At 38.5% G+C, this 23208-nt stretch overlaps 1 protein-coding gene across 1 annotated transcript in view; it reads right to left on the bottom strand.

Moving 5' to 3' along the window:
* Positions 1 to 16939, bottom strand: part of tnmd (tenomodulin) — a 47894-nt gene extending 30955 nt beyond the window's left edge. Inside the window, exons 1-2 of the mRNA XM_044204905.1 lie at positions 16789 to 16939; positions 13581 to 13715 (exon numbers count right to left, since the gene is read on the bottom strand). Coding sequence (XP_044060840.1) covers positions 13581 to 13715; positions 16789 to 16836 — 183 coding nt within the window. The 5' untranslated portion in view covers positions 16837 to 16939. The remainder of the gene's footprint in view (positions 1 to 13580; positions 13716 to 16788) is intronic.
* Positions 16940 to 23208: the final 6269 nt, after the last annotated feature.

The raw sequence follows: 23208 nt of genomic DNA, 5'->3' as shown, positions 1-23208 counted from the left end.
ATGTTTATTTTTAGTCAATAAAATATGCTCAACATTCAGATCAACAACTACGCTGACTTTTCGTGGAAGCAAATTCAGAGGGATCTTCCAAAATATAAAGCCAAAGCATGTAGTCTCGATTTTTGTCTGGAAGCTGTATGCATGTGCCCAGTCTGTGTGTAATGAAAGGACGCAAAGAATGGGTCTAAATATAAACATTTGTAAGGCACTGAAATATTTCTGCATTGTAATTAGCACCAGTCTTTTCTGTGGTTTTGTGGAGGTAAATAGCTGATTGCAAGCAATTAAGAAACAGTGCCCAAGTTTGCCCTCTATTTATCTTCAGGAAGTATAAATAGCTCCAACAAACACCAATGGATGTTGTAACTCAAACATCAAAACCTTGAATATTTACTACTTGCTACACAGACATAAAAAATAATGTCAATTTATTTTGATCTTACTGAAATGTATGATGTTGTTGCATACTTGAGCTTGAACTCTTGCATTTTTGTGGGCTCTTAATATGTTTTTGGAAGCCATACAAAAATCACAATCTGAGTATGTGGTGCATGTAGCATTAAATGGAAAGCTAAAACTAGGTTGGCGTGGGGTTAAAGTGCTTTTGGGAATTCACCCAAGCAATTACTTTAAGCATCAATTTGATGTTAAAATGTTTTACAGCTGCCAATGCCAAAGGCCAGTTAAGGAAAATGCTAAGGTCATTAGCCTTTAAAAGCATTAGCTGGAACGTGTCAAGATGCAAAACCTTAATGGAGCCATCTTCCTAAAGTACATTAACACTGTTATAACAAACAGCTACTTGCAACAGTACATACATGTACCTCCTTTCAGAGCCAATTTTATAGTTTGATAGTATGTTTTTCTCATTTTAGCAGATAACTCACCAACACATAGACAGTGCGATGCCACTCTCAGATGTTTCCAGCAAAGCTACAGTGGAGTTTATCTGCAGAAACATGTATATACATCACATACAACATCAGTGGTAAAGGATTTTGGAGTCAGTCTTACAGAAGCAAAAAGCAAAAGCTATTTTATAGCCTCACCATTTTGCACTGATGTTCAACAATCACACAAATCCACTGTTGAAGAAGAAAATGTATAAAATTTCCCGCTGACAGAAATCTCAGTAGAGCTGAACATAATGCAGGCATCGGTTAAAAGAAAGTGCATTCACCAAAAAGTGAATTATGACATTTCATCATAAAAAACACTCCTAAAGTGCATTAAACGTCATAAATTGATGATACTTAACAGCGTAAGAGTATCCGAGGGTGGATTTTGCTTTAATGTGCAGCAGACTGGAAAACCATATTACTGTAAGTCTATCGACAATCCCCTCGAAAAAAGTTGTTTATATAGGCATAGTGGTAGTGAAAATGCTTGAGATTCACAAGGTAATGGGTTTAAGTTTACTGCCCCTAATAAGATTGGTATCAGATAGGTGTCGAATGGCGCAGATGACCATGGGTTTGGTGAAAATCCACTATGAGATATATGAACTCTTCTCTTTGAGTTCTTTACAGTACAGCAGGTCATGCAGCTAGTCATTTGTCCATAAATTTTAAAGGAACAGCACGACATTTTGGGAAATACAAATTTGCTTTCTTGCTGGCAGTTAGATGAGAAGATTGATACCACTCATGTTTACATGCTAAATCTAAAGCTAGGAGATGATTAGCTTAGCTTGGCTTAGCTTAGCTTAGCATAAAGACTGGAGTAGTGGGAAACAGCTAGCCTGGTTCTCTCCAAAGTTCAAAGATATGACTACCACCACCTGTAAAGCTCACTAATTAACACATTATGTCTTGTTTAATTCACATACAAATAGAGATGTAAAATCAGAGTTGTAACTGTATTTCTTGGCTAACTGGGTGGATGGATAAGCTGTTCTTTGTCAAGAAATAGTTACAGCCTATAAATCCCTCTAAAATCATGATTTTTAATTTTTACATTTGTGTTGTGTGAGGATTAAACAAACAAGATACAAATCATTAATCAATGAGCATTACAGGTGCTGATAAGAGTATCTTTTAACTTTGCAGTGAGCCAGGCTAGCTGTTTCCCCCGGCTTCAAATCCTTGCGCTAAGCTATAATTGCCTCCTAGCTTTAGCTCCATAAGAATGGTATCAGTCTTCTCATTTAGAGAGCAAATGTCGAACTGTGAAACCAACTAGAGGTTCAGTAAAAATGTTTTCTGTAGAGCAATAGAAATAATACTTAAAAAAAACAAAAAACAGTTACCAAATAAAAAGGTTCTTCCAGGAGCACCTTTTTGTCAGGAATAATGGAGCGTGGAGATATCGGAGGGCTTGAGGAATATATGGATCATATTTGTGCAGTGTGGAATTGTGGCAGAACTTCCAGACATCACATTTCTCCTGTTTTATTTGCATTGCTGAAATCAATTCATCACAGAGCCTCTGAATCTTGAACGTAGCCTACCTTTCTCTTCTATCAACCTACTCATACCTGAAAGGGGTGTAATGACCCACTTTCTTTCCTTGTCCCCCAGCGACTCTGCCGCTTACCACGTTTGACCACCTTGCTGTGGTCGACTACAGTCTGCAGCTGCTGTTAATTTACAGGAGCACTGTGCACCCCTTTTTCAGCTCTGAAGCATATATGACTAATCACACCAGTCATTTTAAACAACTTGAGCTCTCTCTGGCAATAAATCACCTTGATACGTGCTACTGTGCCCATAACGGAGCTGCATTCAGGAGGGAGGAGGGCAGGGGGAACTTTGGGAGCTATTCAGTACTTTTGGCCAACACACTATTGTGAAACAAACTCAGGGACTGGGACATATTGTTGTTCGATGTATTGTTTGTTTCTATGATCTCAATAAAAGTCAAAGTGAAAACAACAAAGGGTTGTGGTTTCTTTGTACAACAGCTTAGGGAATATGATGGTTTGCTTAAAAAGCACATATTTTCCTTTCTTTTTATCTTTTTTTTTGCTGTTATAACTTTTACAAAATCCAGAACACACAATCTCAGCGCTATAAATGTGTCACAGAGGTTTTTCAAGACACAAAGTTATGTGTTCAAGCAGATGTGACACCGACCCTACGCAGGCTGAAAATGAAATGTTGCTAACTTAAATTTAACCAATGTTTGATCTGCTTTCAACAATTTTTTTTCCAAACCCCAGATAAACTAGAAAGAGGAAATAGTGGCTTTTTTCTTCACCTCAGTAACATGGAGAGAAAAAAATGGCCAAAAGTATACCTTTTTTAATCTTCACCTGCCAACTGTAAGAGGGAACAGAGGGACCTCACAAGGCCTTTCAAAGATGGTGTTAAAATAATGTAACATCTACCAAATTCTACAAGCCAACGTGTGACAGATATGGCTTTCACAGTATCAACAACCAGTAAAAAGCAGCAACAAATTAAATTAATCTAAACAACACAAAGACCGGGGCCATGACTATGCTGTGCCATTTCTCTTTTCTCCCTGTCACTGTATTGTTCCATGTTGCATCTTCCCTTTGTGCCTTTCCCTCCCTAGTAACCACTGTGCCAAGTTGAAGAACAATCTGCTCCTTGTCAGGAGCGCTGAATGAATCCTGTTGGTTATCTCAGAGTCTGAAGCAAACTTCAACAGATAAAAGATTGCAAACAGTGACTGCAAGCTTCTGAACTGTGAGGCAGACAGTAACAAGGTGAGTGACCTCTACAGTGGATACGTCTCCTTGTCGCTCTGCTGGTTTAAAGCCGTTCCACCTCCTAATAAATCAACAAGAGCACACTCTGGCATCCAGCAGCTAAGTGGCATTTAAGAAACAGCTTGTGAGAGCTGTAAGGCTGCAATTTGGATCATTTAGGCACAAGGCAATAATTTGGCCAGATGAACAGCATTAACAGCAACCGGAAAGTTTTTAAGCCACTAAAGCCACCAAAGAAAAAAAGTCCAAGTAGCATTTTATTAAAAAACATTAAGGCAGAACTTCTTGTAGTTCAGAAGGGCAAAAATGCTTTCCATTTGCTCAGGTTCAATCAATATTGGGGATGTGACACATTTAAATTCACTGGCAATTTACCAACAGATTACCAACAGATGCCTTACTACATTCAGCTTATTTATCTGTGTGCAACTTAAATGCCAAAAGCCGGTCTACATTCAGCTTACTGCAAAAATGCCACAATACTGTTTCTGCTACAAATACCAATAACAGCAGCTTCAGCAGACATGCACGGTTTAGTCAGGATGATCTTAAGTTGGAATCGCTGCAATAAGAGCGCGACCACCTCTCTTCTTTTATAATGACATAGCTACATATTAATGATATTCCTAGAACAGCAAATCCCCCCCACCACTACTTTGTCTGTGCCTTATAACAGATAGAACAAGCCAACTATGCCTGTAACAAGGTAGACAATTCCTAACAGAGCTGCTGGGAGATATACAGGCTTGTAATTGTTCAAACATTGTTTACACCATGCTTCTGCCTTTAAGACACAATAAAAGAGGTAGTGATAGTCCTATGCAGAGACACTGGGCTATCACACTGGGACTATGGGTACTGATGAGAAGCTCTTGGTCTGTTGCCATGGCCCCTGTGTGGGTTGCATGTCAGTGCTGGTCTTCTTTTTAATAACACTGAAAAATACTTTGAAACCCCACTGGGAGAACAGAACACATTAAGCTCCCAATGGTCTGGGTCTGCCTTTACAGCTTAACATGGTCTCGTGCTGTTAAAAAATTATAAAAAATCAAAGTCAGTCAAATTATTTGACTCAGTTTTTCAGCACAATTTATTATCAAACCTACGTGGTCAATCATGGTCAGCCACTGACCGTTAAGCATGGCAAAATAAGCTCTCTGAAAGAGCAAATTAATGCATTGCAATATTTTTGCCACTGGCTTGAAGCAGAAAATTATGAGAGGGAACAGCAAATATGATTTTTTGTGTCTGAATGAGGTAAATGAGCAGGTTTTATCTCAGTGTTATGTAGGGTGAAATGGTTGCTTTGGTTTAAGTATAAACAATGAATGCCGCTCCTCGACTATTAGCAAATGTCAACAACCTATTTGTGTCAGTTTATGCCAAGTACTGGAAACTGAAGACACTTCTGGACAATTGAGTAGTTTTTGTAATGATTAGAGTTGACAACTTATTAATTACCAAGAGATTTACTGTATTTGTCTAATAGGGTGGATGGAGGGTGGACCTTTGACTACATAAGCTCTACATTATTCATAGATATCTTGTCGTATTCCAGAAACATGAAAAGGTCAGATCTGAATAAATCCAAGAATGTCTTTTAGTAAATCACAATTGAGGTTGATTCTAGGATTGCTAGTCAGTTTGTGAGCACCTGCAAACCAAGCTGTTATACATGAGTGAAGTTGCATCCATGAAGGTGATGTGCTGATCCAACCCCTGTCTCTTAGAAATTATGCTTATATAGTACTAAATAGTTTTCCCAATTGTTCTGACAAACGCAATCGCTGCCTGGATTATGTTCACAGGAAACATTTTTGTAAGTTATTAAAGCACAACATTTATCTACCACAACAGAGTCGTAAGGAGGTGATCCGTGTGGCTGGTGGTTATGTCCCATCTGTGGTTAAATTTAGGGAGCAAAAGCACTTTGGTTAGGGTAAGATCATAATTCCAGTTAAATGTTCATCTTGTGTTTCATGATTCAAGTCACTGTTGACTTTTTCTGCATTTAACCAAGACCATGAGCTTTCCCTAAACTTACCCAAGTGATGCCAGTGCCTAAACATAACCATGTCACTACGAGTGGAGGCAGTATTACGTTTCCTTCCAAACGGATTTGCTGTGGTAAATTAGTTGTATATATGCGTAATTTCGAAGAGACAGGTTTGGCTGACCTTTTGATGACTTTGGGAGCAATGTAATCCCATTTGTGACTTCAGCACTTAGTATGTTACTCCTTGATTCGGTTACATATTGTCTCCCACACAAAAATTAGGGGAGTAGTCAAAACGGTATTTTTTTAACCTGTTGTCCCACAGCTGGTTGCATCTTCAAATATATTTTCATGATCCCACAGATGTCTTCAAATGTCCTTGAGGCGAAACCAGTGTTTAAATCCAACATTCGGACAGACTGCATCCTGTGCAGCGAACTTAGATTCAGGGTCCAGTATGTAGGATTTAGTGGCATCTAACGGTGAAATTGCAGTTTGCACACCAGTTTAATTACCCAGTGATTAAAGTAATGCTATTTTAGAAGTCTAAACTGGTAAAGTCATACAGCATTCCTTCTGTGTTAGGATGTGCAAACTCCAGTCCTGATAGACAGCATAAAAATCAGTTTTCTCAGCAGGAATGAATTTTGATATTAATATGTAGTGTATGGCAGCATTGTTGTTAATTAAACCCTGCAACATTTCACCCAGGCTATTATTTGTTCCTGCCAGACAGGTAATGAGCCCCACATTATCTCAGCGAGAGACAAAAGCCCAGAGGATACACTGTACTTTAAGGAGTCTGAGACCCCTGGTGTAACTGGTTAGAAGAAAGCTGTGTTTCCAAAACGACGTGTCTGCACTCATACTGGGGGGAGGAACAGAAAAATCAAAACAACCATCATCCTCTTCCTACATTTAACATGAATTGGACCCTCCATTTCACCCAGTCACATTGTAGCAGCTCATGCAGGTCAGTGAGTCAGTCCTGCTGCCACCGTGAATACCAGGAAAAGGATCTTGACAAACTTTATCACCATCAGCTGACAAAGTGAAGCACATTTTCTGGGCAAATGAGACACAGCAGCCGAGCAGCAGCTGTCATCCATCATACTCGTGGTGATGAGTGTTGGATAACTACACATCCAGTATGAAAAAAACAAAACAAAATCACAAATATTTCAGATCATTCAGATGCTTCAAAATATAATGCATTCTAAATATTAAGTGAGCAACTGGACCACCGAAAATCATGACCACATACTGTATGTCAAACACAGCGACACAGATAAATAGGAACAAGTTGATCTAACAACATGGAAACACAGTACATGTATATAAAGAAGATGACCAATACTGCTAATTAGCATGGTACATTAGTATTACTGACCCTATAGTGCAATTAGTTCTCAAACTGTTTCTGCCATGCCCCTCTTTGGAAGCAGAAAATATTTTACGCCCCTTGATGTATAAACAAATTGAATTTTTATCAACCAGTAACAAAAGGGAAACTAGTAGAAAAGGGGCAAAGTTGAATTTATTGAAATAACATTTTCGAGATCATGAACAGTTTCTTTCTAAGCATGTTTTTCATTCGTTTCTGTTACACAAATGAAAAATGCAAGTTAAATTCTGGCCAAACTGCCAGGATTTTTAGACACAAAAGGCACAAGACTCTCCTGCTGTACTGACAGTGAACTTGAGTGCAAGATAGGCTTCTTCATCCTTTGGATTTCACTGACATGTTTGCTTAATGAGCTTCACCGGTTTTTCCTTTCTTCACCGTCAAAGATCTGCCCATGTGGACTTAACATGATGTTTTACTTTCTGAATAAATCTAGCATACGTGAATCTTGAAATGTTCGCCAGCATTGGACCTCTATTGTTTCTATCATTCCCAATGATTCATATTCATTCATTTTTTTATTGCAATGCACTAGTTACTCAAGGATCCCTGTGTAATTTTTTGAGTGCGAATGGTGCTATGGAGCAATTTTTGATGAGTGGGCCCCTGTTTTATTTATATCTTGTGTTTTACTTGCACATGCACAATAGTGTGCATGAACAGATGTGGGTGATGGGATATACATTCATATGTCAATGTAAACTGTGTTTGTCCTTTTTTTAATGGCATGTTTAAGCTATTTTGTCTACCCTCCTCAGATAACACGTCCTTTCCTTTTCCTTTTTTCAAACTGTCGCATGTAAAACTGAAGATATACCACAATTAAATCACAGTACATCAGCCCACAAGCTGCATTATCCAGTATGTTAGCGTATTCATTTTTTATTCTGTGACTTATGGATTCATAACATCTGGAATGAATATTTCATCATTAACGAGGTTCATTACAGCTCTAAAAACTAAGCTGTCTGGCTTACTTCGCTCATTTCCTGTGTAAACACTTGAAGTTTCACTGGATGAAAGATCTCCCTTTAACAGTGTGTTATTTTTGCTGATTTTTCATGTTTATTTCACCAATCTAAAAAAAAAGGCCTAAACAAGCCTGGCAGGTCTGGATGCATGTCATTAAAATTAGTAAACATTCCAACTTTCAGAGCTGTTATAAGTTCTCATTTTCTTCCATTTAAAAAAGGCTAATCAGCTAAGGTTATTTAATATAAAGTCTTAGATGGAGACCTATAGGGATGATTTAGATGCCGCTTGAAGGTGACTAATAGGACAAACTTGCAAAAAGTCAATGCAACATTTTAATTGCTGACAGATATATAGCAGAGCACATTGACATAGCCACTTTTCATAATAGAGATTTACTCATGTCTAAAATCATGATCTATCAGAGCATATAGCAACACAATAGCAAGATTTCTGATGTGCAACCTCAAATATGCTGAGAAAGGACAGATGAACAGAGTATTTCCAGTTTGCTGTTCACTTCTCAGCTTCAGCATAGTGGCTGTGAATGTGCGTCGAGGCTTAAAGCGGTGCAGAGTGAAAGTGGATGTGAAAGCTCAGTCACATTCTAAATTGTACAACAGAGCAGAGGAGTCTACTTGGCAGTCACACTGTTGAGACAGAGAGGAGCGAGTCCTGGAAAAAAAGGCAAGCATTTGTGTCTATTTACCCTGTACATACAACATGCTGCACATGAGCTGCTGGTGGATTGGCAAAATGAAGTACTGGCAATTAAGATGCTGATTTTTCCTACACCCATATTATTCTAGCTTCTAAAAAGAGAATCACAGACGCACTAAAATGCTGTATGGCACAATAAATAACTCCCGGTGGGCTTTGCTGTGCTGTCACGCTCTCTGTAGCAGTCACCGTCCCAGAAGAAGGCAATATGCCACAACCGCCATGCAGCCTTCCTATCTCAGGCACTCCACTGGTAACCATTTAAAACAACTCTCTTTTGTTTCTCCTGGTCCACATCCCCTCCCTCCTCTTGACTGTAGAAGGCATAATGCATCATCTTAGGAGGGAGCCCGTAGCGGCCTAATTTAAAAGCCAGGGAGAAACACCAGTGGACACTGGCCTGCTAATGAATGAATGAGCCTGACGTGTAAAATCAGAAAAGATTACAGACTGAGGGGCAAGCCTCCCAAAAGGTCTTGCCAAACCAGCTGTTTAGATAAGCCCTGTTGCCTCCCTAGAATAATAATTCCTCCACATGAGACAGAGTAAACAAACAGAGTGTAAGGAGAAGTTAGCACTGCCTGTTTTATTCCTGGAGACAAACGACGGGAAGATAGAATCATATCATGATCAAACTTGTGTCTCCCTTCTCTGTTGCATGTTGACATCTGGACATTCAGGGGACTGATGGGTACACACAGACTACGAGCAATAAATAAACAAAGGGGGGCCTGGCCTTGAAAAGCCATACACCTGTGACCAGTGGAAAAGCAGCAGGCACAGCAGTGTTCATTAAAGAAGCCGGTTCTGACAGTGAGGCATTTAAGAGGCCATCAGGAGCGACAACTCAGCAGCTACCTTGGGACTGGAGAGGGAAAGGCATCAAGGTGAGCTATGCAATTTCAGCTTGAATAATGGAGCACTTTCCGCAGGTCTGACATTCATGTATTTGTCAGGCAGTTTTGCCATACAGCCCAACAGCACCTGTGAGCCATTCAATGTTCTCCAGGAAAAACTGGTTTACAATGTCTACAGGTTCACAATAACTCTGTGCCTGGCTGCTGGTCTGCAGATAATCTCACTCAAAGTGGTTCACAAATTAAAAATAGCACCAAATATCTATACAATCAAATGATATGAAAATTTTGATTTTGGATGCTGTGCACTACAGACATTACACACAGCAGACATCAACATCTGGATTTTATTCTTTTTTCCAGAAGCGATTTTAAAAAACAACATTCGTTGAGGCAAATATTTTCACTTTTCTGTTGGATTCACCAGCCAGATTCCATTTTCACGGAGTTGCTGATGTAAACTGGTAATAACAGAGGATTAATTTACAAGGAGGCAAAATCCCCTAGTGAGACTTGTGGCCCAGAACAATAATGAGCACATAGTAAACAGAAATTTGCCGTAAGCCAAAAGAGAATGTAGAAGAACCTAATCTACACACTGAATACACACAATGCACACTGATACATACTTAAGCACAACCATGCCCTCACACGCACACACACACACACAGAATATGATGGCAAAGTATCTTCCCCAGGCCTCTGTAACAACATATGTTTTCAAGTAATTAAAAGAAGATCCCAAGCGGTTATCATGTCATATTGAAATACAATGCACAGATCACATTACTATTCTGTGGTTATTTATACAAAGCCTGGTGCATGAGGTCATGTTGCTTTGGTGAACTGTGAGGATAGACAAGAAGTGTTTGTGGCTGTAGTCGTGCTGTGGCTTTCACTTCTAATAAATATGCTATGGTCACACCTTTAAGTAATATGTGATATATAGTATGTAATGTGTGTGTGTGTGTTTGTTTTGTTTGAGAGAGAGTTATTAGTAATTGTTTTTAATGCAAGTACATAGGTTAAACTATGGACTGAGCACAAAACTAATTTAAGCAGTAGCCAATTTGCAAGTTGAGAGCATGCAAGATCCGATTTTTGTAATTAATGTTTTTTAGACATTGGATCTAAGGATTCTCAGATTTGTCGACCAGAGTAGACATTGTATTAAACCTGGAGGTAGAGTGGCATACTGTTCAACACCTTCTACGTAATGTTAGACTACTACCTGGTGTGCTCCAGCACCACTTTTATTTGACTTAACTGTGAAAAGGATGTGACTCTAACAGCTAGTTTGCACCTCTCACATTCTCAGGTGTTCAGATTCTGTCAAAACAGCTGGAGGAAATAATAAGCTAACTGAGAAGGGACTACATCAGGAACTTTCTCTACAAACTTTTTTTGCACTTGTGAATCTGTTCCTGCATACTTTCAAAGCTTTTCTTTTTCGATAATTATCACTTTAATATGTTTTGTGCTCACTCTATAGTGTGTTCATTAATAAACTTTTTGAGGCTACTTTGCTACAATTTATTTTTACACTGGGAGTTTAGAAAAACAAGAATAAAAGCTTTCATAATTGACAATTCACTATTATTCTATAACAGTGATGGACATTCACAGTACGCTAACATATGTTACATATGTAACATATGTTTGCTGAGGGGAGACACTACCTCTCCTTGATATTTTGGCACAATAGGCTGTAAAAACAACAGTGAATATCATCTTATAAAGTTGTTACGGCAAATGTTGTCTATTTACACATCCAGCAGACATGGAGCAACATTAGCATTCATTTGGGGGACGTGTTACTGTCCACCTGACAATGGAAGTTCAATATTCACTCCTTTTAGCTCTGTTTTGGTTTCCGTCAGCTCCCGAGGGAAATGTCTGGCTCTTTAACTGCTAAATGTTACTGTCAGCCTCTTGGTGCTGGGCAGGTAGTGTACAGTGAGTTTATCAGAGCTTTTCACTGAAAACAGCTGCCTGCTGCAGCACTGTGCAGAACTGGTTGATAATTCTTTGTGGGTTTGTCACTACAAATGACACCTTTCACATTACACATAGTCGTTTGATACATTGTTAATATAGAAATATTGATTAGTGCAGCTTTAAAGAGTATCCAAGTCAACTGTGACTATTCTTTAAGACACATCATGGTTATATAAGGACAATGCATATATGGACTCTCAAGTTAATCTTGATTTGAACATGTTCCCAGGCAGAATGGAGCTGGGGAAATAATTAAACTCAGAGAACCATGGCTATATATGTATGTCTCTGTTTGTCTGTGTTGTATCAAAGCTGATATATTCTATGTGTTTGAGGACTCTGGAAGCAGTATACTTTAGTTGAATTTGAATTTGAGTTGTCACCAGAATGCTCATCTTTCTGCTCAAATAAAAATAATATGATGTACACTCCCCTTGGCTTCAGATGATGTGCTCTGCTGCCCAGAGTCTATACATGTAGGTGCCAGACGCTGTGCAGGATTAGCTGGTGAGTCAAGAAATGTCCTGCTGTGTTGCACCCAATACCAGTTTACCAAACAAGGTGCTGGCTGCTACACTGATGCAGGAGAACGAATCCATCCATGCGTCCATCTACTGTATCAATCCATCTCTTTACCTTCGGAGTAGTCCCCAGGTAGTTTTGCTGAGGATACATACCTGAGTTTTACTGTTCTACTGTGTCTGAGGGAGCTTCCTTCCCATCTGACAGACAGGTGATTCTCATTTGAAGTGGCTCCATCTCACTCACTGATGTGGAGTCCAGAGAAAGAGCCTCCCCCTCAAGACCCCATTAAAGCAAAACCCAGGGTCTGCAGGTTTGATATTCAACCTCTGCCGTCAACACATTTTGTGCCATGTGAGAATGATCACAGCTTATTAAAGTGGAAATAATGACTGCTCTACCTCCGGCCTGAAATATTTAACAAGGACAAAGGAGATTGCTCAAAGTTGATTCATATCTATGTTGAAAGGAGAGAACGTGGACAATAACGTCTACACAGGAAGAGAAGATGAACCTTGGTTAACCTGAGCTTAGAGGAGACTGTCTGCAATTGAAAATTGTGGAAGCAGAAACCAAATAATAGTGGCACTGGGTTTTCAGAATGAATGTTGACAAGATGTTGATATAATACCAAGCAACATCCTGCACGGTACATTGCCTTCTGTTCTCCTCATGGCATTTACAATACACACAAAGCATACTTATGCATTAAGGTTAGAAATATATGTACTAATTTTTAACCATCATTTCACTGTAATCATTTCACAACTGTGGTCAGAATGTATAGAGCTTCCATTTTCTGGATGTGAAATTATTGATGTATTTTTCCTTCTAACTTGGGTAAATTAGCTTTTTTGGCCCCTTGGGAAAATCAGGGGAAAGGAGCAGAGTGAAAATGTTCTGCATCAAGTGTGATTGAATTGGATTTTAAAAGGTGATTTGCCAGGACAAGAGTTTATCCCAATTACATTGCCAAGAGGTTTTAGTCCTGGTGCAGCCACTCTGGTCAACAGCAATTAGGGTCAGCTTTGAGTTATCAGGATTGGTCATTGTGAGAAGATGTTTACAATATGAGCAGAGAGTAGATAAATACAACAGGCCAAACCGTTGCAACAGTAAGAAGCGGTTTGTGGTTTAGTCCAAGAATTCATGAAATTGCAGATCTGAGAGCTAAAACATGAGCAGAGCAAAACACAGCTGTCTTTTCCATAGCCCACACATCTTTTCATCTAGCAGAAAATAATGCAGCCCACAGTGACTGCCTTTGGCTCTTTGTGTGGCCGTCCGTTTTCCTTTCTTTGATGTAACCTGTATGATTTGCTGATGTGGAAACTCTGTGTGTCTTTCATCTGTCTCTCATCAACACAACACTCACCACAGACAGTGGCAATAAGGCTGATGACTGGCAAACAATAAGGTGATATTTAGTCTTACCTTCCCCAGACTGGGGGTCCACAGATATCTCAGGCTGAAAACACAGAGAGCCAAAACAAGGAAGACCAGAGCCAGAACCAGAGCCACTCGCTGGTAGGTATGATACTTGGCCTTCTTCTCTTTTCCCACCTCAACCTGCAAACAATGTAGGTTCAATATTACATATGGTATATGCTGTATATGGCCCAAATAACCATTACAATATACCTCACAGCCTAACTGATAAGCACTTATAGAGTTGATAAAAGAATAGCTCATCATTTGCTTTTTCACTTTCTTGTCAAGAGTTAAATGAGAAGGCTGATACCACTCTCATATCTGTTATCATATCTGCTAGCTTAGCATGAAGACTGGAAACAGCTAGCCTGGCTCTGTCCAAAGGTAAAGGTATCTGCCTACCAGCAATTCTAAAGCTTACTAATTAACATGTTATATCTGTTTAACAATTTGTGGTTGGTAACCTCACATAACCCCCTTAAAACCACGTATTGTTGCTTTTACACTTTGGTTTTTGTACAGATTAAATAAATTAAACATAATGTGTTAAATAGTGAGCTTTAGAGGTGCTGGTGGGCAGATTTTGTTACCATTAGACAGAGCCAGGCTAGCTGTTTGCCCCTGTTTCCAGTCTTTATACTAAGTTTTCAGTTTTCTCAAAAACGTAATCTTCACATTTCACCCGCCATTTGCGGCGCACGTAACAGGATTTTGGATTTAGATTTGATTGGATGCTTCTTGCTGAAATGCACCTTGGGAGTCGAAGTTGACTTCTCCCCCAAGTTTTTATGTACATTGGCTTGTACTTTATCAAAGAACCACATATTTTCTAATGCAGTTGTTCATCTTTTGTACCAATGATTCAACCAGGAGAGTTTCATATCCATCCAAGCTGTAGCAGAGCTCCAACTGTGAGTCATGTATCATTGTCTATGGGAAAAATGAATGGGACTTTTACATCTGGAGCAAGGGGCACCTGAAATAACTCCTCCTAATTTGCAACTCTATTTAATGTAGATATGTAAGAGTGTAATCAATCTTCTCATCTAACTCTCAGCAAGAAAGCATACAAGCACCTTTTCCAAAATGTCCAGCTATTGCTTTAATTTATATTTTTCCTTCTTTTCAGTTTTCCTTTCTATCTGTATTTCATTTAATCCAAAGAGATGCCATTTGATTGGTCACTCTGCAAAATGTATCCACCAAAGAGGCTACTGATGACAAAAAATATAACCATCCCCATGCAAAGTGCAGGGAAGAACAGACTGCAAGTGCCACAGAAAGGTTATGTTTATTAAACTTTCCCTCAAATGAAAACTGCCTGCTGTAGTCAATTCCCCAAGCTTAAGGCCACAAATTAATAAAGACAGGCTTTTGTTCCACCACAGCTCCAGCAGGCAGAAAATGAAAGGTTCTCATTCACACTGGACCACTTTTGATGGTCTCAGAGGACAACAGAAAAGCAGATATGTAAAAAAAAAAAAAAAAACGGAACCAACGTCAATTAGCAAAATTGGTGTTGCTTATCTTTGTGTCATTTAATGATGATAAAGCAGCTTTGGTTTTCTATTGTGGCCAAGGTTGTTACAGTAGTTACGCAGGAGTAGATTGGACTGCACTTTAACATGCCCACTTCTTTAAATAATAAATTAAATAAATTTTCTGTTAAAATAATTGTCCAAATAGTCCTGAATAATATATTTCAAGTAACTATTATTTTAAAAATACAGTATGTATGTGGCATGATGTACAGGACATAATATGATGTAAATAGAAAACTTAAACTAAACCATTTCCATTAACAAATTCTACATTGTTACCATTCTTTATTTGACATACAGTATTAGAGACAGTAGCTACAAAAACGTGAGGCGCATCAAAGTATTGTACATTCCTAAGGCATGATTAAAAACAGAGGGCTACAATCAGAGAGCCAGAAATTCCTTACATTGTGAATTTCTCCAAGTGAATGAAAAAAAAAACATTGGCTGAAATCATTTGCTCTCCTGTGGCAGGTTGCATAATCAGTGGAAACTTAACTAGAGGACAAACCTCTCTCTGCCTGTGCTTTGAATACTCAGAGGAAGAAGGTGGGATTGAAAGACAGACAGACAGACAGACAGACAGACAGACAGAAATAAAGGCAGGGATGGAGACAGAGTGAGCAGTCTGAGTGCGCAGTGCCCGCCAACTAGTGTTTAAAGGTTTAGGAGTTCAGAATCAGCCAGGCAATTCCTCTTGAGCTTTGTGAGGAAGAGTGCCCGGAGCCCCCTACTGTTATCATGCAAAGAAGGAGTACTTCCTTGAGAAAACAACAGAAAGTAGGCTACAAAACCAACATGCAGAGGCAGTGGTTTATCACACTGGCATTGCGCATTTGAATTCCTGTGAAAACTACTCTGAAACAAGAAGCCACAGGTGATTTCCTAATCATAATCACTATCCATCCATCACTTATAGTATATTTGTGACGAGTATCTGTTTGGACCGTTGCCCTTTCTTTGTTGGACAGTAAAATATAATTATATTATTTCATATACATATAACAAGATAATAACATTGTGCTGTTAAGGTACTTACCCCTATGGTTCTATTGTTAACAAGTTCTGCAACAAGTGAAATATGAAAGGAAGAAGAAGAAGAAGAAGAAGGATTTCAGAGCTAAAAATCCCTCCTCGCCCTCTTCCTCAATAATAAACTCCCAAACTCGCATGTGAGAAGCAACTATATATATATATATATATATATATATATATATATATATATATATATATACATATATATATTCTAGATATAAAGCAAATACAATGGCTCAGGTGAGACTGAATATAAGAATAGAAATAAAGAAAGAAAGCCATGGTGAAAAGCCAAAAGGAATTACATGGAAAAATTACTATTCTGAGAAAACTCTGCAAGAGATTACGCAGCACTCCTTTTTTATTTCAGAAAAGGCAGACTCCTGACATATTTTACTTAAAGCTTACACTCAAATATCACAAGATCCCCCCCCCCTTTTAAACCACCACTGCTGCCACCTGCACTTAATTTATTGAGCCGTAAAAGTTTAAGAGTGCTCCCATTTTCTTGACACTGTAGTGACCGAAATGTCTACACACATAAAGACCAGAAATGTTGGAATTTATTTTAAATAGTTTTTGCAATTAATATAAGTGCAATAAATCAAACATAAAAAGAACAAAATTGGACTCACATCTTTCCACAGAATCTGTTGGCTGCTGGATTGACTGCTAGCCTCCATGATGCAAGCCCACAGGAGGAATCTTTCCGATGGTCTTAGCTGGGGAAAATACAAATGCTCTGTAAGGCAAAGAGTCCCAGCTTCATTCCATAGCTGTAATTTGGGAGTGTGCTGAAGGGGAGGGAAGTTTCAGATGGAGTGGAATTACTGAAACATTTGTGATACCCATTAAAAGCAAGGCAGATGTCTCTCCTGCCTGCCTGCCTGCATGCCTGTGGAACGAGTCAAACCCTTTGTTGAATGAATGACATACTATACTTGGATGAAAATACTGTAGTGACTCACTGCTTTCAAAACATTCCTGCTTGAAGGACACAAAGTTTGCATGTGAAAAAAATAATAAATTGCACCTACATTGTGCAGATGCTGACCTTTTCAGTTTTATTTTCTGAAGTATCAAAAAGAGTTAGCAAGTGCGTTCTTTCTGTCTGTATACTCGGCTACAAACAGGTACACTAAACAAGAGTTGACATGACTGAATAGCAGCACAAGGAAAGAATCAACCTTATAAAATAAAAAGAAGTGGCATTAGTACACATACAGAAGTAAAAGAGGAATGAAGCGAAAACTGTAATCTGAGGACAGAAGTTCAAAGATCCCCTCCAGCATATTGGACCATTATTGTTTTCCAAACTAGAATCATGCTCGTACACATATTAAACTGAGATTTGAGCACAGAGAAACTTTCCCTCTTCAGCAGAGGAATGTGAAAAAAAGCCTTGTGGTGTCAAACTCTGCACATACATCATTCTGCACAGTGAAGCTCAAACATCCAAGTGAAGTAACAATAAGCAAAACACATTTTAAGAAGTGTCTAGAGGTCATCTGAGGAGCCCATCACAAACTGCTTTGAAACTGCATGATAATAAGGGGGAAATTAAAAACACAAGTTGATGATTGAAAACTCAAATGTTCAAACTCAGCGATACATGTTTTTCTTAATGTTTTGCGTCGTGCAAGTGGAGACTTCATTGTAGGAAGCCTCTCAGTTAAAAAAAATGCAATTAGTATTGCAACATTTTAAGGCGCTCACAAGGGATGGGTTAATTAACATGTGCAGTAACTGAAGCTTCTCAAATATTGGCACCCTCAGACATTTATACAGCTCTTGGCAAGCTTAATAATGTCATCCGATGGTACCCAGCAATTTCTCTCATCCATACAGTGCACCATTAATAGTTTTTGAAAATGTCACTGTGACTCAGGGAAGGTGTGATCACACCTGCAGTTACGTTTCCTTTTGGTCAGAACTGTGGTGGAAAATTTAACCTTGTTACATTTTTGTTTGTTTTTTTCAGGTTCATATTATTCAGCTTTCGGTGAACCATGACTTGACATGGCAACAGTGGCATGGAGTTGCAAATAGCATTTTTATTTTTCAACCTGTCATTCTGTTAGTCAATTTTTGTTTCCAGCCTCTTAGCTACAAACAGCACAGTATAACAGACTACTCTGCATTCTGTACTATGATTCATCTGTACTGGAAGAAGTAAGTAAAGTCAGACAGCAAAGATGGGGAGAGAGAGATTATGATAATGACATATGATGAAAGTCATGGGCAGGATTCAGACCCAGGAAGTAGTGCTGGCAAAGTGCATCATAATGCCCTGCTGTTTTCTGTAAAATACCTTCTCAGGTGTTCATACCAATAACATACACATACAAAATAGCTAAAAACGCACCAGCCAGGGTTGTATTTTTCTAACTTTATTGCTAGACAAGAAGCTCAGTATTGGATGATTCTGCAAAACCCTGGATTTCGTTCAGTGCCAACGTTATTTGAAGTCCAATGCCATCTGGATTTTGCAGTCTAGGTTAGGGATAGTATAGGGAAGGTATGGTTAGCGTTAGGTAACTAAAACACTTGATTAAGGTTAGGGAAAGATCGTGGTTTGGTTACTAAAAGGGAAACATTAATTTCAGGTCTGTGACAGAACTCAAAGTGCATTGGCACTGAACATCGTAAATCATGAGGTGGGGAGTCCTCCAGTGGCCGTAATTCCTAGGATACTGGGCTGAATTTTCTTTCTATTATGCTGGGCTACTGCTGGTTATCTAATGTCAACAACCAAAGCCTTGTAAACATTTGAGTTTTGTGTTATTTACCCATTATGGTCTCATTCCTGGGACTACAACACAATTTTAGATGGTCTGTTAGGTATAGTTATGATTATTTGACTTATTAGACCAATAACTATGAATACTAGATTTAACTGATGAACTCATCTAACTGATGAGTAGCTACTGACTGGGAATTTCCGTTTATTCCCTTACTGGCAAATCAGAAACAGCAGGATACTCAAAGAAACCTTTTTAATCATCATATATAAAAGGTAAATAATGGTAAGGTAATCTTTAAGTAATTAAGCATGCAAAGTGAGTAAATCATCGCTCCATTCAGATGGAATAAACTGCAACAGGCATTGAGGTCGGATCACCTGATTTCTTTTTAATTGAGTTCGCCATTGGCTATTCCTGTCCCTGCAATGGTTGGATCTGAGTGAAGTATAGATCTTTAAGGTTAACTTGGCCATATCCCATATTACTTTTAATTTTTTTACATATTATTTAAGTGTAACCAGGTAGAAAAATGTAAGTGTAATTATAAACACCACCAGATGGCACTGTCTCAATTTGGGTGCCCCCCTGCCAGCACAGAGGATAATGGGAACCGGTTTGAGAAGAGACCAGGAAGGGGGAAGCCATCCTGTTTTTACCGTGACCTGGACAAACAGACCTTTTTTCAGGTATTATGGGCTGCTTCTGAAGGTAAATGTCTTGTAAAATGTGAGTGATAAACATATAAAAGTAATAGACACCTACAGATCATGAAATGTGGTACACTAATGTGTCTGTATTTGTTGGATGTTGACAGATATTCAGACAGTGTCTAGAGAAGAACCTGATGTAATTGGTGTATTGTTATGCTACCACTTGGTTTGTGCTTCGGGACAAATGCACAAGTTAGAAGGTATTCAGATTTTACACATTTATTTTGGACTCTTTTGTACTAAATGCTTATTTTTGCACTCTTGTAGTGGGTGTTTTGACACCAGTAGTTAGTGGTTATCGAGATTACTACTGAACAGAATACAGTGAGAGGTGTTACAGCTTAAGCACACTAGATAGGTGTTACAGTGTAGTGAGGAGAGTCCTTAGCTGGTAGTGATTTTGTTAATTTACGTGAACTGCTTATACAGCAGAGCACCTTCTGTGTGCTGTGTTTAAAGCTTTTGTTATCATTATTTTTTAGCATAACTGAACACCACATTTACCTGTTCAGAATGAAGACCCCAAAAGGATATTTCTGTGTCCTGCGTCGGTTTTATTTCGCCAGGCTCCATAAGTAAAAAAAAAAAAAAAAAAAAAGAGTAGTTACTGGTTATGAGTTAACTCATTAAGAAAGTGTTCGGTTGTTGATTCACACATATCTGGGGATGAATCATCACATAATGTTTCATTAACATAGAATCTCAAACTCTGTTCTCAAGTAACTTATGATCTATATAGTCTCAAATTCAGAGTTATTCAGGAATTACTTATTAGTGATTCATTAATTAGCATTTAGTTCCTGATTTGTTCCTCACTCATTCCTCGGAACCTACTGAGTATCTCATGTAACCTACCTTATCGCATTAAGTAGCATTTAGGTACTTGTACTTAACTCAGGCGAAAATATAGTACTTTTTACACCACTACATTTATCTGACAGCTATAGTTACTAGTTACTTTTCAGATTAAGGTTTTACATAAAAAAACAGATGCTTTTTTGTCTTATGATCTCTTACACAAAATTCATTTGAACATTTCCCCTCTAAACATGATTTAATTTAGGTAACTGTTCAAACTATTACATTTTTCACAAAAAAAAACTAACTTAACTTAACTTAAAACTAGCTCCACCTCCAGCAGTTACAACAGTAAAATGCTGCTTATACATTGATGCATCAGTATAATAAATTGGATAATGTAATGTATATAATAATGAATCAGTCTCAGGGGACATTTTACTGCAGAACGTAAGTAGTCAATTTTTTTGTACTGGTCCTTTTACTTAAGTAAAGGATTTGAATACTTCTTCCACCACTGCCTTATTCTTATACTATAAACTTATAAAGTTTTACCCATTGTGTCAACAAGACAAGTACACATTGCACATTTATTTTTATCCTAACATATCTTGTGACAGGGAGGGAACAGTATCACAGCATACCTGTGTTCAGCATATTTCTACAAACCACCTTTCTGTTTTTCATATCAACTGAGATGGCACACAAAGCATAAGCTAAGTAGTGTGATAACATGTTTTTTGAAGTGATTCCAGTTTATGAAAAACACAGTTTCACAACTTAAAAGTTCCACTTCACACTCAATTTACAGAAGTGAAAAACGACAGCTCGGTCAATACCATCTGAGGTGGAACATTCCGGGTAAAATTGGTCAACCTGCAAGCCTTTAGTGTTGCGGGCAACATTTGAGCACATATTAAGTCTGTCAGATCAGATAGCTGTGGGACCTTGTCAGCTTTTTACCATTGATATAAATCTTCACAATTACTGTGACATTTTGCTTGGGTAAATCAAGTGGCAGGTCTTTCAGGAATAGTGTTGTGTCAGCAGCAGAGTTGAGCATCCTGGGACCCTCATTCCCCTGATAGCATTCAGCAGCAGGCTGGGGCTTTGACACCCACAGAATAGAATAAACAGCAATTTAGTTTGGAGTGCATACCAGATACTCACAGATTAGAGCAGAGGTTGACAGGAGCAGCCTTAGCAAACCAGGAAGAATCACAGAATAAACATTTACTCTATCCTCTTCATGCTTCAGGCCTGATAGTTTTGATAGGAATTTTTCTTTTTTGTATTTGTCACTTTTGCAAACAGATTGAGTGCTATGACCAACAGCAAGGCCCATTACAAATCCAACAGACCAAGTTGGATCCAGTGACTTTTGTTATTTTATATAAATAGACTGTTTTCCATCAGACAACAGTAGTTCTGCTCAAAATGACTTGTAGTACTTGAGGCAGGCGCTGCCTCCACTACCTTGCATGGTATATTTTGCTCTATTTCGCAGTGGCCATCTGGAATAAAGCTGTTCCTTGTTTGCTTTTTTTCCACTCGTAAGCCAGCCTCTAAAGCCTTGTCAAGCTTCTGTCACTCAGAGAGAAAGCTGTGGTGGAAACCCACACATTTCCCACGTGTTCATCCACATTCATTAACAGTCCCTTCCCACATGAAGGGAGACTGTCACAGCTAAAGAAAGAGAAAAAGATGCAGAAAGAATATGTGAAAGAGAGATAGAAATACAGGAAAAAAATGAAAAACTGAGCAGGACTGACAATTTATTTTATATTTTAACTTTTTCTCTCCCTCTCACACACGGCAGGCAAAAATGAATCACATTTTTGAGCAAAGAATCTGGGTGCATACAGGTCAAATGTGACACGTAATCCTGTGTGATTTGATTATCTGCCTCCTGCCTCGACACAGCTACACCACCTCAGTCTTTCATTACAGGGGGAAGGAGAGGTGGGACAGAATGGGCTCATCATGAAGAGGCAGTCACGGATCCTGACTTGGTCTAGACGAAAGATCTGATAGCCTCCATCCGTCATCTTGCAGGATCCTCCTCATGCTTCAGTGACGGTAGGAAGGAAGCGTACCTCTGCACAGGAAGTTTACACAGCGCTCTGTTTCCCAGGAGTCCCTTGGCTCTTCAACAGACTGTAGCGAAGGCCTGACACATCGTGTTGATATACTACTGCAAATTCCTAAGTGCAAAATACTCAGTGAGGCCCAGCAAAGTAGCAACATTCACAGGTGAAATTTAGATGCTGTTCTCAATATTTGTCAAATGTCTGTATTCATCTTCATGTTAACTTGCAGTAAACATTGTTAATTGGCAAATTTGAGTCCGGTGGTGTCATAGGTTTTTTATGGTTACCTTATATGCAGTTAATTGACTCATTTGTCTTAGAAATCACCATACAAATTAGCACATTCACTGCTACTGGATAGAAAAATTCACAAGAGAAATAAATACAAAAGATTCAATATTACAAACAACTTTTCAGAATATTCTTTAGGAAATACAATCTTTCATCTTAACATATCAATGGGTAAAATGGTTGAAATTCAAATTTCAATACAATGCAGCTAATTCATTAATCTCTCAACCTCATTTTTCATGACACAATATACTCAGATCTCTTCCATCAAAGTCAATCATTGTTTGATATTTACAAATGCATCTTTTAAATAAATTTCCTACTGTTTTAAAAAAAAGTCCTGTTCTTTGAGACCAAATACAATCCAGTTGGCTTAAAGTCTAGCTCCTCATTTAACCCTCTGTTTGCCTTAAAGTCTGAAA

The sequence above is a fragment of the Siniperca chuatsi genome, linkage group LG8 (assembly GCF_020085105.1).
Source record: "Siniperca chuatsi isolate FFG_IHB_CAS linkage group LG8, ASM2008510v1, whole genome shotgun sequence".
NCBI lineage: Eukaryota > Metazoa > Chordata > Actinopteri > Centrarchiformes > Sinipercidae > Siniperca > Siniperca chuatsi.
This window is presented reverse-complemented; position numbering and strand designations above follow the sequence as displayed.